Source organism: Cydia strobilella, chromosome 4 (genome assembly GCF_947568885.1).
Source record: "Cydia strobilella chromosome 4, ilCydStro3.1, whole genome shotgun sequence".
NCBI classification, from domain to species: Eukaryota; Metazoa; Arthropoda; class Insecta; order Lepidoptera; family Tortricidae; genus Cydia; species Cydia strobilella.
This window is the reverse complement of record NC_086044.1, coordinates 21,717,764-21,733,112: the sequence shown is the minus strand read 5'-3', so window position 1 is coordinate 21,733,112 and position 15,349 is coordinate 21,717,764. Positions and strand designations below refer to the sequence as shown.

The 15,349-nt window shown below is 42.1% G+C and overlaps 2 protein-coding genes across 6 annotated transcripts in view; one reads left to right on the top strand and one right to left on the bottom strand.

Moving 5' to 3' along the window:
• The window catches only part of LOC134740805 (uncharacterized), a 43,162-nt gene extending 35,183 nt beyond the window's left edge, over positions 1–7,979 (top strand). The window contains exons 9-14 of one of the 2 annotated variants that reach the window (XM_063673425.1): positions 371–494; positions 1,113–1,769; positions 4,093–4,280; positions 4,828–5,043; positions 5,392–5,560; positions 5,943–7,979. In XM_063673425.1, coding sequence (XP_063529495.1) covers positions 371–494; positions 1,113–1,769; positions 4,093–4,280; positions 4,828–5,043; positions 5,392–5,560; positions 5,943–6,089 — 1,501 coding nt within the window. In that variant the 3' untranslated portion in view covers positions 6,090–7,979. Of the gene's footprint in view, positions 1–370; positions 495–1,112; positions 1,770–4,092; positions 4,281–4,827; positions 5,044–5,391; positions 5,561–5,939 lie in introns of both variants that reach the window. The other variant, XM_063673424.1, reaches the window with a different exon arrangement.
• Positions 7,980–9,288: 1,309 nt separating this feature from the next.
• LOC134741192 (uncharacterized) lies at positions 9,289–14,782 on the bottom strand. Of its 4 annotated transcripts, none has more exons than XR_010127859.1 (3): positions 14,667–14,782; positions 11,396–11,492; positions 9,289–10,560 (listed from the first exon to the last, which is right to left on the bottom strand). XR_010127859.1 is itself a non-coding variant. In XM_063673966.1 (3 exons), exons 1-3 carry the CDS (start codon positions 14,567–14,569, stop codon positions 10,415–10,417), a joined length of 426 nt encoding a protein of 141 aa, XP_063530036.1. In that variant the 5' UTR covers positions 14,570–14,586; the 3' UTR covers positions 9,289–10,414. The 4 variants fall into 4 exon arrangements, 1 of the variants encoding a protein (XP_063530036.1); XR_010127858.1 differs by lacking the exon at positions 14,667–14,782 and adding an exon at positions 14,247–14,373; XR_010127860.1 differs by lacking the exon at positions 14,667–14,782 and adding an exon at positions 14,107–14,233.
• Between the last annotated feature and the right edge of the window lie 567 nt (positions 14,783–15,349).

Genomic DNA, 15,349 nt, shown 5'->3' with positions numbered 1-15,349 from the left:
CACTATTTCTATTTATATTTGAGTGAAAAGTAGATAAAGCCTCATTTAAATATATTAATAACGGGTCACTTAGTTTACGTATTTTAAGTCGAAAAACGCTCGACATGTTTCACTCCGTACCGAGGACTGTCATCAGGAGCTTGCGTTGACGGCAAGTTGACGGTGACGGACCGGCGCAGACTGCGGGCCGCAGCCCTCCGCTCCCGATGTCGAGCGTTATTCGAGTGACCCGTTATTAATATATTTAATATGTCTGTGTCTCACGGAAGTTTTGTTATTAAAGTCTAATTTGCTGGTCCCGGTGTTCAATTGTTATGAATATAAAAGCATTAATTACAAGCAGCATATATGATTAGTTTATCCATTACAGATCACTGATAGCCGACGTGGAAAGTCCAGAACATAACTATACCGGACTCACAGGACAGTTCGCATGGAGCAACGGCGCACGAACGGTGCCACTGCGGTTGTTGCAGTGGAACAATAGCACGCAGGTAAAATTCTACATACATCCATTCATTTTGCAAATGTTTCTACGTAATATGAAATGTAGTACATGATACTTGTTTAGAATTTCTAATTGGAAACCGCACATAACGATGCTGATTGACGATCAGGACAAGATGGTAGACTTTTAATTAGACACAGATAGGGCTGTATTGGGGATTGCAAATATCAGCATTAAACGTGGTGTGGACGTCGAGCCATTTTCACTCAAAAGTTTGTATTATATGTCCCATGTTTGCGAACAAGGGTGCAACGTTCGTTGAGTCACGCTCGGTCCATCGCCCAATCGAATTTATTGCATAACACAAAACATACAATAATATGTCCATTGCTCTATGTCAGAAGTTTATTTAGGATTTTGCCGCAAAAAAAGTCCAAATTTCGTGGTATTTGACACTAAAACACGCGCTCACGGCGGCTACTGACAGGGTCGCCATGTAGGGACGGGAGTTGAAGACAAGTGATAACAACGAAAGTCATAGATGAACTCTCTTTATTTGGAGTATATAGCCTTATATACTAGAGAATACACACATATAAACATTAGTACTTACGTGCTATACTTACACATCTACAATATTTTGAGTTCCTATATTGTATTTCAGGCGTATGCTGCAGTCGGTGATTGGACAAGCACATTAAAACTGACGCCAAATGCGATCCGCTGGCGGACGCCGGACGGTTTACCTCCTAACGACGGCGTAGAGCCTTGCGCATTGCAGCCACTAGCGGACGCTCTACGAGCTGACTGTCGCGTTGCACTAGGAACGCTTCTAGCACTTCTACTGGCTGGGCTTGCAGCCGCACTCGGCGGCGCTGGGTGGCTTCTTAAAAGACGCCTAGAAACACGCTACCGCGCTCGCTTAGCTGCCCTCGGCTTGTCCACACTAGCACCTAAACTGGACGCGCTCGACCGCTGGGAACTACCACGAGAGCGTGTCGTTATCAACCGCAAGCTCGGCGTCGGCGCGTTCGGTACAGTATACGGCGGGCATGCATTACTAACTGAACGACGCGCTTGGACCGCCGTCGCCGTCAAAACGCTTAAGCCCGGCGCTGGCATGGCAGAAAAACTAGACTTTCTTGCTGAAGCTGAAGCTATGAAGAGGCTTGAACATCCCAATGTTGTGAAACTACTAGGTGTAGTCACGCACTCGGAACCAGTGTGCACTGTTATGGAGTTTATGTTATATGGAGATTTGAAGGGATACCTGCTGGCGCGGCGGCATCTGGTGGAAGAAGGAGGCGAAGCCGAGGATGAGGTAAGAGAACTATATTTTATAACTTTAGTAGCTACTCGTCTCAGGGTCGAATTTCCTTTATTTCAATAACTATTTAATAATCATATCGACTTTTGAAAACGGAAAATAAAAATAACGAACAGAAAAAAGAACTGTCGTCTTTATTCAAACAAACAAGTAAGTGTATACGAAAAGACTTTAACCTACACAAGAAAAATACCATAGAGGTCAACTTAATCCAATACAGAAGCGCTAAACGAGCTTTTAAACAACTACACACGCACTCCGACTGGATTCAAACCCTCAATCGAGGACGGAACCAAGCTATGACGAGAAAGGATGTACTATCATGCGCTACGGAATTCTACAGAGACCTCTACGCTACCATAATCTAGGACGCGAGAACAGAAACGGAGACCACTGAAACAAACACAAACGAGGCTATCAGAATACAGGAAGAAGAAGTCCTGAAACACATTAAAAAACTAAAGCACGAAAAAAGCCCTGGGCCGGATGGCTTAAGAAATGAGAGTCTCAAAATCGGAGCACCATTACTCACTAAACCACTGACGTGCATATTTAACATGGTCCTAAGCACAGGGCAACCTCCTAAACAATGGTACAGCTCGGACATCATACTATTATATAAAAAAGGAAATCCTTTAGACATAGCCAATTACCGCCCTATAAGTCTGCTGTCTACTGTGTACAAGCTATTCACCTCTATCATACAAGACAAAATCAATCCTCAAATAGACAGCATGCAACCAGTAGAGCAAGCAGGATTTCGTTCCGGATTTTCGACCATGGACCACATCCATACTATGGAACAAGTTATGGAGAAATATAGTGAGTTTAATAAAACTCTATATATGTGTTTTATCGATTACACAAAAGCTTTCGATAGCATACACCATAACTTTATTTGGAAAGCTCTTAGATCATGTAAAATAAGCCCAGAAATAACTAGAATCTTATAAAACATCTACTCAAACAATGTCAGCAGAGTTAAGCTAGAAACCAGAGGCGATGAGTTTAAAATAGGTAGAGGCGTTAGGTAAGGCGACCCACTGTCTCCTAAGCTTTTTATAGCCGTCCTGCAAAACATATTCGCCGAACTGAACTGGGCAACAGAAGGAATCAAAATAAATAACACACGACTTCACCACCTCAGATTTGCAGACGATATTGTAGTTTTTGCTGAAAACGACCAAAAGTTAGGAAAAATGATACACGAGCTTAATATAGAGAGCAAGAAAGCTGGTCTGCGACTTGGACGCATTCTGCCCCAAATGGTGGGAAGATGGCGATGACAGGGTCGAGTGGAGAAAACGAGGGGAGGCCTTTGCCCAGCAGTGGGACACCAAAATAGGCTAATAAAAAAAAAAAAAAAAAAAAAAAAAAAAAAAAAAAAATGAACGGCACTAAAAGTTCCATCTTATTAGATGACGTTGAACTAGAATACGTAGACAGCTACATTTACTTAGGTAAACAGGTATCATTTTCCAAGACGAGCAACGAAGAGGAGGTGAATAGGCGAATTACCTGTAGTTGGAATAAATATTGGGCGCACAAAGACATACTGAAAGGTGACTACAATCTAAGTATGAAAAAAACTGTGATGGATACCTGTATTCTTCCCTGCTTGACATACGGGTCCCAGACTTGGGCCTATACAAAAAACATTAAAAACAAAATAATAAGTTGTCAACGAGCTATGGAACGAAGCATCCTAAACCTAAGAAAAATACACAAAATAAAAAGTCAAACAATTAGGAAAAAGACAAGACTGACAGATGCATTACAACATGCCTTAAAACTGAAATGGCGATGGGCCGGGCACGTAGCAAGATGCACCGACCAGCGCTGGACCCTTGCCGCTACCAAATGGGCCGGTCCGGTTGGGAAAAGAAAAATTGGACATCCACGACAAAGATGGGCGGATGATATTATAAAAGTATCCAGCAAAAACTGGCTAACAGTAGCCCAGGACAGAACGAGGTGGAAGAATCTGGAGGAGGCCTATACCCTACAATAGGGGTCCCTATAATTTAAGTAAAAAAAAAAATAAGATTAAATTTAAATTATGTATCATGTAGCTATAAGTTATATGGGAATAAAGAGGCTTTATTATTATTATAATCATATCGAATCGCAATTTATATCAAACAATCGAAACTTACATTATTTTCATATCATCTTAACTTAAAGGTTATAAAACCCAACCCGCATTCCAGACGAATATGTCAACCGGGATGGGTAAATCTTTGTATCAGGAACCTGGAGCGAGGATCATTACCGCTCACCCGTAAGCTTCAAATCAACAATTGTAACATCATTGTAGGTGTCTCCAACACGACTGACGGCTATGGCTTTAGACGCGGCGCGTGCGCTCTCATACCTCGCTCAACTCCGCTTCGTACATCGTGACGTAGCTGCCCGCAACTGCCTGGTGTCGGCTCGGCGGCAGCTTAAGCTGGCTGACTTTGGCATGGCGCGACCAGTGTGCGAGAGCGATTACTACCGGTTCAGGTAACTACCATACCCATGCCGACTAAGTGTAAGGCCTGAGTGGACGCTCAAGTTGAGCGTGCAGCGAGGAGGGGCGTGCGGCGTGCATGTAAAACAAATGCAAACGTATAGGAGCGGCCTTAGTGCACGCTGCTCACATCACTCAGCTTTGAGCGTCCACTCAGGCCACTAAGCCTTGCAAGGACGCTTCGAACATTGCAAAGCGATACATCATTTCCAGATTAACTAGCCAGCAGCTACTTACCTCATTGGCTTCTGATAAGTAGACGTAAAAAATATACCTCCGCACCCTTATTTGCTACGGGAGGCGGTCAGTTTCAAAGTTTCAAGTTTCAACTTCTAATTAGAGAGCAAACCACAAATGCTTGATGCTGACCAGCAATGAATAGAATCATTTGTCATCATCAGTTTTAACGACCGTGAGCTAGTTTGCTGCTTACCAATTCATGCAGTACTTATTCAACCCAGATACTTATTTTGATCTTATACCTGCTTATAATCTAATTAGAATGCGATCACGTCTGTAACCTTTGTGTTATAATTTCAGCCGCAAGGGTTTACTTCCCGTGCGCTGGATGGCGCCCGAATCTCTGTCTCGAGGCGTTTTCTCTCCTGCCTCAGACGTATGGGCGCTCGGTGTTCTGCTGTACGAGATTGTGACGTTTGGAGCCCTACCGTATCAAGGGCTCGGTAACGCACAGGTGCTGGCACGCGTCACAAGAGGACGATCGCTTCACCCACCGCCTGGATTACAGCCCAACCTGTAAGTAACAGATACATTTTTATGCCTAAAAGAGTGCTCAACTGCTGGCCAAAATCTTCCCTCTTTCCCGCCAACAGACCTACCTAAAAATGAAATCTTGTTATCCAAGATCTTACCAATTAGACACCTACCACTTAAGATATTGCATCGCGTTCTCATTCAGATAATTCACTAATAAACATGTAGAATTAATAAAATTTTATATGACTGAAGCTAAGCCAGGACAACCCATTTTTGAAACACAAGGAATTCCCCCTAATTATCTTCATGTAAAAAAAACCTTCACGATCTTGATGGCTCAATTAGCTGGTAAAATTATAAAGTATTCCCTATTCTGTAACTTACCAGAGAGGGGCTGATGAAGTCCTGCTGGCAGCAAGAGCCAGCGGCACGTCCAAGCGCGGCGGCAGTAGCCGCTTTCCTAGCTGACGCCCCGCGGCTGCTGACGCCGTGTCTTGTCGCGTTCGACGTTCTGCCGCTCGACCCGCCGCGGCCATCTGAACACTCTGAACACGAGGTAAGACGATAACATCCACTACATCATATAAACGTAATGCATCTAGTGATTTGTTAGTCGCAGTGAATTTTGCTCACACTATCATCATAAATAAAAATAATTAATTCAAATAAAAAAAATCATTTATCCATAATTAAATACATTTTAACGTATTTTTATAAATCTTCATTTTTAGTTTTAAAGTATGTCAATAGATGGCAGTGAATTTACAGTGGTTACAAAATTTACTATGACAGTACCGCTCTATCTTATTATATCCTCTGCGTTTATATATGTAATCATCAGCCATTGTAGTTAGACTAGTTACTCACCAACGTCACCAATGGCCATTGCAGTCATGGTAACTAGTGATGTGATAAGTTAATATTTCTCTTATCAGCAGGACCTACAAGAACGCTGGGTGTCGTGGGCGGCGCCGCCGTCCGCCGCCACCGACACAACGTACCTCAGCGCCGACGCCGACGCCGACACGGAGCCAGACTCGCCCGGCGCCGACGTGCCCGTCGAAACGCAGCGGTTTCTTCCTTGACATATCATGAGATTCATGAGGCTGTTGCATAAAAGCTTACAAGCTAATTCTATAAAGATAAATGTCGAAATGTTCGAAATGCCCAATAGATGACGCCCTACTGTCACCCCTATAGGGAATATTACTTCAATGTTCTGCCACCAGAGTGCAGCAGTAGCCCGTTTAGTAAACCATAGAGTAGCTTATACATACTGTGCCTTTAACAGTTTTTTGACTTTTCAGAGATAATAAAATATGCCATTGCATTGATGCACCATGGCGGATTGTTTGCAGAGAACCTACCGGGAAACGCGAATACGAAATTTCCTTATCTGCCTCTTTATCGCTCGAATATGCAAGAGTGACAGAGATGTTAGATAACGAAATTTCGATTTTTTTTTTGTTTTGTGATAGACCCTCAGATTGTGGTAGTGGTGCCCCCTGCGCACAGTTTCGCGTAATATTCCCTATTGGCAAATGACTGCCAAAATACAGACTATGAAACAACCTGTATACTTACGTTTTTTTCGTATAGTAATGTTTATTTAGGTACCTAGACGCCGGCAACGCACTTGTAACCCCGTATTTGTGTCGCAAGTGTCCATTTACGAGTAATTGGCGACTGCGATTGCTTCGGGCAAACTCGGCTCTGTTCGGTTTAGCATTGCTCCGAGCATAAGCATAAAAATTTCAGGTCTGGCTCCGAGCAATTATTAGGGTTAGTAAAAATCGTGAAAGTTTAAATCAATTATTAGGGTTGACAAAACTTGACGTGCACGACCAATGTAGGCCGAGCACATGATTGGCGCGACAGTATCTCGCCACGAGATAGACTACCCGTCCTTTACTAACTATATGAATTAAAGAGGGACGGGTAGTCTATGTCGCGGCGAGATACTCTCGCGCCAATCATGTGCTAGCCCGGCTGATAAGATAATGACTTGAATGTTGACAACTGACATGTTGACTTGAATGTAGAAAGGGACAGCATGATTCGACCCTGAACCGCTGTCACTTTTTTTATTTTTTATTTGGGCGACTCGTTTGCCTAATATGACATAAAAAATATTTTTATATTATTGCGCGATACAAATAGCGGAGTTAATGCCGTAAGGCATTCTCTACCCCAGTCTTGCGGGTTAGATAAGTCTGTTGCGTATATTGTCTGGTACCTAATGTTCTCTATTATGTATTGTAAAGCCAATAGCATAAAACAAGCACTAGAATGTAGAGGACACTACGAAAGACAGAACTAGAAAAATAAAAGAAGAAGTAAACAGAAGTAGAGAAAGAGAACGCGATACTGGTAGAAGTCTGATATAGGTTTTTCATACACGTCGTTATAGTTTTGACCAAAAATTGAGTAAATATGATAAAACAATTATGCAATAGGCTCATGATAGCTAATTATCACACGGTAAAGAAAATATTTGAAAAGATACACATCCGTCGTTTTTATCGAGAACTGTGGAGAGAATATTTTTATCAATAAACGATAAGGTAAACGTCCCAGCGTTTGACAGGCAAATTTTTTTCACCTCAATGCATGTAAATGAGATGACAACAGGATGACAATTATTAGGGCAGTGACAAACACTGGGACGATTGCGTTGCGTTACTTGCGTTGGTTTTGTAAGGGTATTTGGGCTACCTATTACTCAAATGGGTTAGCTTTATGGGTTTAGAAGCGAAATGAAATGGTTTCTGGCAAAGGGTATGATGAGTTAAGCCTTATGCAAAACCCTTACAAAACCTCTGTAAGGGATAGCGGGCTGGTCCCTGGTAACCACTATAGGCTACACTATACATTCCATCGTCTAGTCAATTACGTTATGTAATTAGTTAACTATTTATAATAAGTAAAATAATGATCTTGTAAATATATAAAAATAAGTTTTAATTTATCAAATAGATGTTGTTTTATTTCCCTGTTTTAGAAATCCATCAACTTTAGTAGGAATTTGCTGACGGAACTCAAAGCGATGTACATAATAACGCTAACCATCAGGCGTATACTGATTTTAATAAAAGATTATCAATTAGATCTGGATTAGTTATGGATCTGGGCGCGTAGCCAACGTGCCAATCAATCGTTAACGCTCCGTTGCGTATCGTAGTCATCTCTGTCTATCACTCTTGTGAGTCTTGTGCGACAGTGACAGTTGCGTTTCGTTCGTTACGGAGCGTTAGCGATTGCACGCTGGCTACGCACGCTGATGTCAGTATCAAAAGTGACATTTCTTCAACCAAAAACGTCCCTTTTGACACTGACAGATCAGATCCATAACCAATCTAGATCTAATTGATATCCTGTTATTAAAATCAGAAGGCTTATTCTGATGTGTCGAAAGTGTGAATTTATAGGATCTTTTTATAGGATCACTCAGATGTCAACTTTCGAATAATGAATGCATCCCATTTTGACCGACCATTACACAAAAGCTTGTAGAAGTACACAAACACAAGTGGAAGTCCCTTTCTAACAAAAGCTGTCAAAAAGGGACTTCCACTTGGATTACAAGCTACAAGCTTTTGATAAACGGGGCCCAGACCGGCATGCAGCTCTGCTGTGTGCATACATAGTAGGATTAGTAGGTGAATGTCTGGTCAATGTAGGTCAACGTCAATGTCTGAACAAAGTCTTTATTATCAACATGTTAAAGTTCATATTCAGCTATTTTTTGAACACCTTTTCCGCGACTGTATACAAATAATAGAAGTGGAAACAACTCGCAAAGTGGTACAACGACAAGAGGTAGCAGCCGAGCGCTAGCAACCGGGCGACATGAGTACTTGAGTGGCGCGATAGATGGCGCTACTAGTTGATAAATTCTCTTAATGGGGTTGGCAACTGTCAAAGGTTTGCAGAGATGGCGCCATCATAGCTTGCCCCGTTTTCTATGAGATTTGGCTTAAAGGGCTGGCATCCAGGGCATTAAAAAAACCAAAATCTGACACAATTCTTGGGTTTGACAAGCAGCAGCAGCAAGCATGCAAGCAGGGCAAGCTATGCTGGCGCCATCTGCTAATTATTTCAACCGGCCAACCCCATTAGGGCTGAGTTACAAGGGTGTTATCTCATATGTGGTTCAAGCGGGAGGCAAGGACACCTAAATAATAAATTAAATCAATTATATCAAATGGCGTCAAAAAAATTAAGTGACACTAAGTAAGTGCTAGATTTTACTTTTTTGATAATAAGATAAATAAAATAACAGTATAATGATTAGTCTTTTATTGCATGTCCATTATTATACACAAACTTGCTTACAGACAAATTTCGATTATAATATTTCCATCAACAACTCCGACAATTTAAATAACTCTTTAACATTTCTTACACGGGGATAAAACAGCCCTATTCGAAAATATTTATTGACAGTGTGTGACACTAAGTTTTTCTAGGATCTCTAAAGGTACAATTGCGATTTCCATTTCATTTCATTAGCAACCCATTTCGTGGGATCAATTTAGCATTGCAGTTACAGAATGCAGCTACAGAATCGCTTGCAGTCGAAATTGGAATTATACCATGAACAGTCGCCATCAGATATATCGGAGCGGCCGAGGTGCTCAAAAATATCTGAACACGCACCTAGCGCCTTGACAATAGAGGCGTGTTCAGATATTTATGAGCACCTTGGCCGCTCCGATATATTTGATGGCGACTGTACAATATCTAAGACGTGCTAAGACCAAAGACGTTACATACATATAAAGTTCATCCTTCGAATTTAGGCCGAACAGCCTAATGTACCTCAAGATTTTTTCTTACAGTTTTCATTTTCTGCAATCAATAAAGTTTTGATAAAGGGACCCACTGATTATCAGTCCGCCGGACGATATCAGCCTGTAAGTTAGAACAAAAATTTGACACTTCCGAACAACTGATAGGCCGATATCGTCCGGCGAACTGGTAATCAGTGGGCCCCTTTCGACTAAGTGTTGTCGGTCGTATTTGACAAAGAGACGGTTTCAGTGTACCATTTTTTTTTTCGAAACAGTAACAATGTTTGGGTTATTTGGACTCAGAATTACGAGGACTATTGAATTGATTGAATTAAAGAAAAAAGTGTCCGCAGTTTTTCATACAAATATTGGATGTCAGTGTTGTAACGGTCCATACAAAATGTATGTCAAAATGCTTCAAAACCTTGTAATTTTTAAGGACATTTATTTTTTAATTGGTAGCCCTTGTGATTCTGAGAAGAAATAACCTAAATCTTGATAGTTTTTCGAAAAAGAGCAAATGGTACAATTTTAACTGAAAATGCCCATATTTAAAAAAACCAGCGATATCAAGAACTAATAAATACCTCCGAATAGAGACTCAGATAATTTTTAAACTAACCTAACCCTTTAAGGTACAAACAGTGCGCGAACGCACGGAATGCTATTTTGCGATTAACGTGCTTGAAAATAAATACGGGTACAGGATTAACAATAAGTCGGTAATAAAATCGTATTAACAACGCGCCCGCGGTCTCAGCACCTGAAAGTAAACGTTAAAGTATTTTCACTTATCATGATCGAAAAATTCGACTTTAAGTCGTGCGTAGACGACATAAAGTTGCTTATTATGTTCTAGAGCATAAAGTACAATCATCTATTACGACCCTTACTGACTTAGCAATAAAGTCCAAAATCTGCCATACAAACTGCCAGCCCCGCCGGCGCGCCCCCGCCCGGCGTGCCCCGCGCCCCCGACACAACCGAGTACAATTTTAATAATTAGCCTCATGCATGAAGTTTATATTTGAACGAAATATGTTTTATTCGGATGTTTGTTACCGTTATATCATGTTACAAATGCATTTCCGTTTTTAAATTACCATTTCATTACTTAAAATTATAAATAAAAAGTAAAAAATTTGCCCGCGAAAAGCTAGTGAGCGAAACGCTCGAAACGCCACGTGACGTCACGCGTTCGACAGATTAGTGTCATTAGTAGCAAACGTCAGTTGGGCCGCCCAACGTGTGACGTCATCACGCTCTGTCGAATTCGCGCCAAAAATTATGAGCGTTTTAACCGCTCAAAAATTTTCAACATTTTAAATATTTTTTAATAAAATAATGTTAAGGTTTACAAAAGTATTTTTATCATTTCCGGTGTTCCAACGATATAAATTATGAATCCAAAAATAAAAATAAATTCATGCATGGAGCTAATTATGTGACATAACATAAAAGGGTTTGTTGTGAAATTATATAGTAGATTGTACAACAAGGGCATAAAGCGATCCATTTTTTATCCGCGACAATTTATTGATTCGAGCGCAGCGAGGCCTTTTTCTACTGACAAGATTTGCTTGACCAACTATATTTACCTAGGTTGCGGTGGCGGTCCGGGAGGATGCTGCGGCCCGGGGGGCGGGAAGTAGTGCAGCTGCTGCAAGTGTGGCGGCAGCGACGGCCCCGGCACACCTGAACATATTATATACATATTATACATATCACTGATTTATATTACATTTAATTAAAAGTAATAATTATTGTATGAAGAAAGCATGCTACTTAATGAATTAATATTATTTAAATATATATAACTCCGAATAAAAAAAACACATACATATTATATTCATGTATTTATAGATAGATATTGTTCATTTTTTATTTAAGCCATTTAATTTAATTCCTTAATAATTATACACATATTTATATTTCATTATTAAATTCAAAATATAATAATTGTAATACATTAATAAATTAAATTAAATATTATCAAATTATTCAACATGCATGTTTAAGTCGGTAGCGATTTTATACAATATTTTTAATTATTTTTATTATTAAGGACCTCTTGACGAGTAAAGGCCTCCTCCATTTTACTTCATATTTCCCTATTTTGGGCTATTGTTATTCAGTCGTCGCTGACAAACTTTTTTAGTTCTTCAGCCCATCTTTCCAGTGGGCGGCCTGACTTTCTTTTACCGGGAAGTCCCGCCTATGTAGTGACTCTCTTAGTCCATTTTTCATTGTTCATTCGTGCGACGTGGCCAGATAGATAGATAGATAGATATATAAAGCGTTTATTTGAAAGATTGAAAGATTTATTTATTCAACATAGGTCGATTACTGCAAATACACACAATTTAGAAATTTGGCAGTCGGATTTGGTATAAGTACTTAGGTGTTGGGATTGTTGCAAATAAAAGTTCATACGCGGTAACTATCCATACTAGTCCATACTAGTAGTATTATAAATGCGAAAGTCTGTCTCTCTGTGTGTGTTACCTCTTCACGCTTAAACCGCTGAACCGGTTTAGTTGAAATTTGGTATACAGATAGTTTGAGTCCCGGGGAAGGACATAGGATACTTTTTATCCCAGAACTCACCCCTCAAGGGGGTGAAAAGGGGGTGGAAATTTGTATGGGGAATCAATAACATATGTGTGTATATATATTTTTTTTTTCTTCTTTTTTTTGTATGACTAAAATTGTAAATCTTTATCAGGAATAAAGCCATACGATATAATAATAACCGCTGAACCGATTTAGATGAAACTTGGTATGGGGATAGTTTGAGCTGTGGGAAAGGATATAGAATAACTTTTATCCCCGAAATCATCCCTTAAGGGTGTAAAAAATGGGGTGGAAATGTATAGTGTGGACCAATTTGGGGGTGAAAAAAGAATGGATTAAAAAGCAGATTTGTTTAATAATTAAGGTACCCAAATTCCACGCAGACGAAGTCGCGGGCAAAAGCTAGTGTATCTATATTAACAACTCTAAAACGAAACTAACACAAATAACAATACTAGTAGGGAGCGATATATAATCGAGCTCGACCCTTAAATACTAGGTACCAAACGAACACGTAGGGTGCGATGCGATATCAACCTGACGCGTTGACGTCTAACTCAGAACTGACGTTATCCCGATGAGAATACACAATTAACAAAATACACAATTAACAAAATACACAATTACCAAAATACACAATCGATTAAAACAAAATACAAAATCTTATAAATATTAGAGACATAACAACAACGGGAATAGTGGAATGACTTGACGTGGAATGGTGCCGACTCAGCTATACGCTTCACTCTTACAAGCAAGGCACTGATATACTGCCGGAGCCCAGATCACGTGATGAGTGTGATGTTAAAGTGTGGATGAAATCCTCCGTAGCCAAAAAGCCGTATGGTATCCCCGATTTTTGTTTTGCAAGTAATAATTTTTTAAAGTTATGTTTCAAAGTTTGCTTACTTTTGAGCCGTCTTACAGACGGAGGGATATCATTCCAGCATTTGGTTGCGAGATATCGGAAACAAACGGTAAAAGCAACCGTTCTATGAGGGTATATTCCTAGGAACAACGCCGAGTAGTTCTAGTACCGTCACGGGTGTGAAAGGATAAAATATTTATCTTAGAAAAGGGATATTCCAGTGATTTATTGTTTATAACACCAAAGAGAAGACATGCCAGGTGTAAATGTCTCCGAGAAGACATGTTCAAGATGATTTGTTTAAATACGGCGTGATATGGCTTCTCAGGGGTATTGAGTAACAAAATCTGTAACACGCATTTTGTACTCTCTGGATTAAGCGACGAGTCTTTTGTAGCAAATTTATAGATACGTGTTACGTTATCTGTAAGTTTTCCTAATAAATAAAATAAATAAATAAAATAATATACAATCGAATACTCTTTATTGCACACCGTTTACAATTACAACTACATATATAGAAACAATTAAAGCGAACGGTGAACGGTGAGCGCTTTGGTTTTTTGCACCGTTTGCGATGCGCGGTGCGTAGGTATCAATCCGCGGTAGCATAAAGAGTTCCATACCCTCAACTACTAAACGGAGCGGATTACTCACCCGGTACACAAGAAGGAGGCTCCCCGAGTATGTGGGGATGAGAAGTGCTACAGAGTTCCGCAGAAAGCTGGGCTTACTACTCACATGGTACACCAGGAGGCATCTCGGGTGTGTCAGGTTGAGGAATGCCGTAGGGTTTGAGGGGTGGAGATTGAGCGCGTCGACCAGCCCGGCGGAGAGCTGCGTGAGGCGTAATATAATGTTTATTACCTGGCACACCAGGAGGAACCCCCGGTATATGTGGCTGCGGCATGTTGTACGGTTTGAGGGGTTCCCGCATGAGGTGGTGGTAGAGGTTGAGCGCGTCGACGAGCTCGGCGGAGAGCTGCGTGAGGCGTGATGTTTATTACCTGGCACACCAGGAGGCACCCCCGGTATATGTGGCTGCGGTATGTTGTACGGTTTGAGGGGTTCCCGCATGAGGTGGTGGTAGAGGTTGAGCGCGTCGACGAGCTCGGCGGAGAGCTGCGTGAGGCGTGATGTTTATTACCTGGCACACCAGGAGGCACCCCCGGTATATGTGGCTGCGGCATGTTGTAAGGTTTGAGGGGTTCCCGCATGAGGTGGTGGTAGAGGTTGAGCGCGTCGACGAGCTCGGCGGAGAGCTGCGTGAGGCGTGATGTTTATTACCTGGCACACCAGGAGGCACCCCCGGTATATGTGGCTGCGGCATGTTGTAAGGTTTGAGGGGTTCCCGCATGAGGTGGTGGTAGAGGTTGAGCGCGTCGACGAGCTCGGCGGAGAGCTGCGTGAGGCGTGATGTTTATTACCTGGCACACCAGGAGGCACCCCCGGTATATGTGGCTGCGGCATGTTGTACGGTTTGAGGGGTTCCCGCATGAGGTGGTGGTAGAGGTTGAGCGCGTCGACGAGCTCGGCGGAGAGCTGCGTGAGGCGTGATGTTTATTACCTGGCACACCAGGAGGCACCCCCGGTATATGTGGCTGCGGCATGTTGTACGGTTTGAGGGGTTCCCGCATGAGGTGGTGGTAGAGGTTGAGAGCGTCGACGAGCTCGGCGGAGAGCTGCGTGAGGCGTGATGTTTATTACCTGGCACACCAGGAGGCACCCCCGGTATATGTGGCTGCGGCATGTTGTACGGTTTGAGGGGTTCCCGCATGAGGTGGTGGTAGAGGTTGAGCGCGTCGACGAGCTCGGCGGAGAGCTGCGTGAGGCGTGATGTTTATTACCTGGCACACCAGGAGGCACCCCCGGTATATGTGGCTGCGGCATGTTGTACGGTTTGAGGGGTTCCCGCATGAGGTGGTGGTAGAGGTTGAGCGCGTCGACGAGCTCGGCGGAGAGCTGCGTGAGGCGTGATGTTTATTACCTGGCACACCAGGAGGCACCCCCGGTATATGTGGCTGCGGCATGTTGTACGGTTTGAGGGGTTCCCGCATGAGGTGGTGGTAGAGGTTGAGCGCGTCGACGAGCTCGGCGGAGAGCTGCGTGA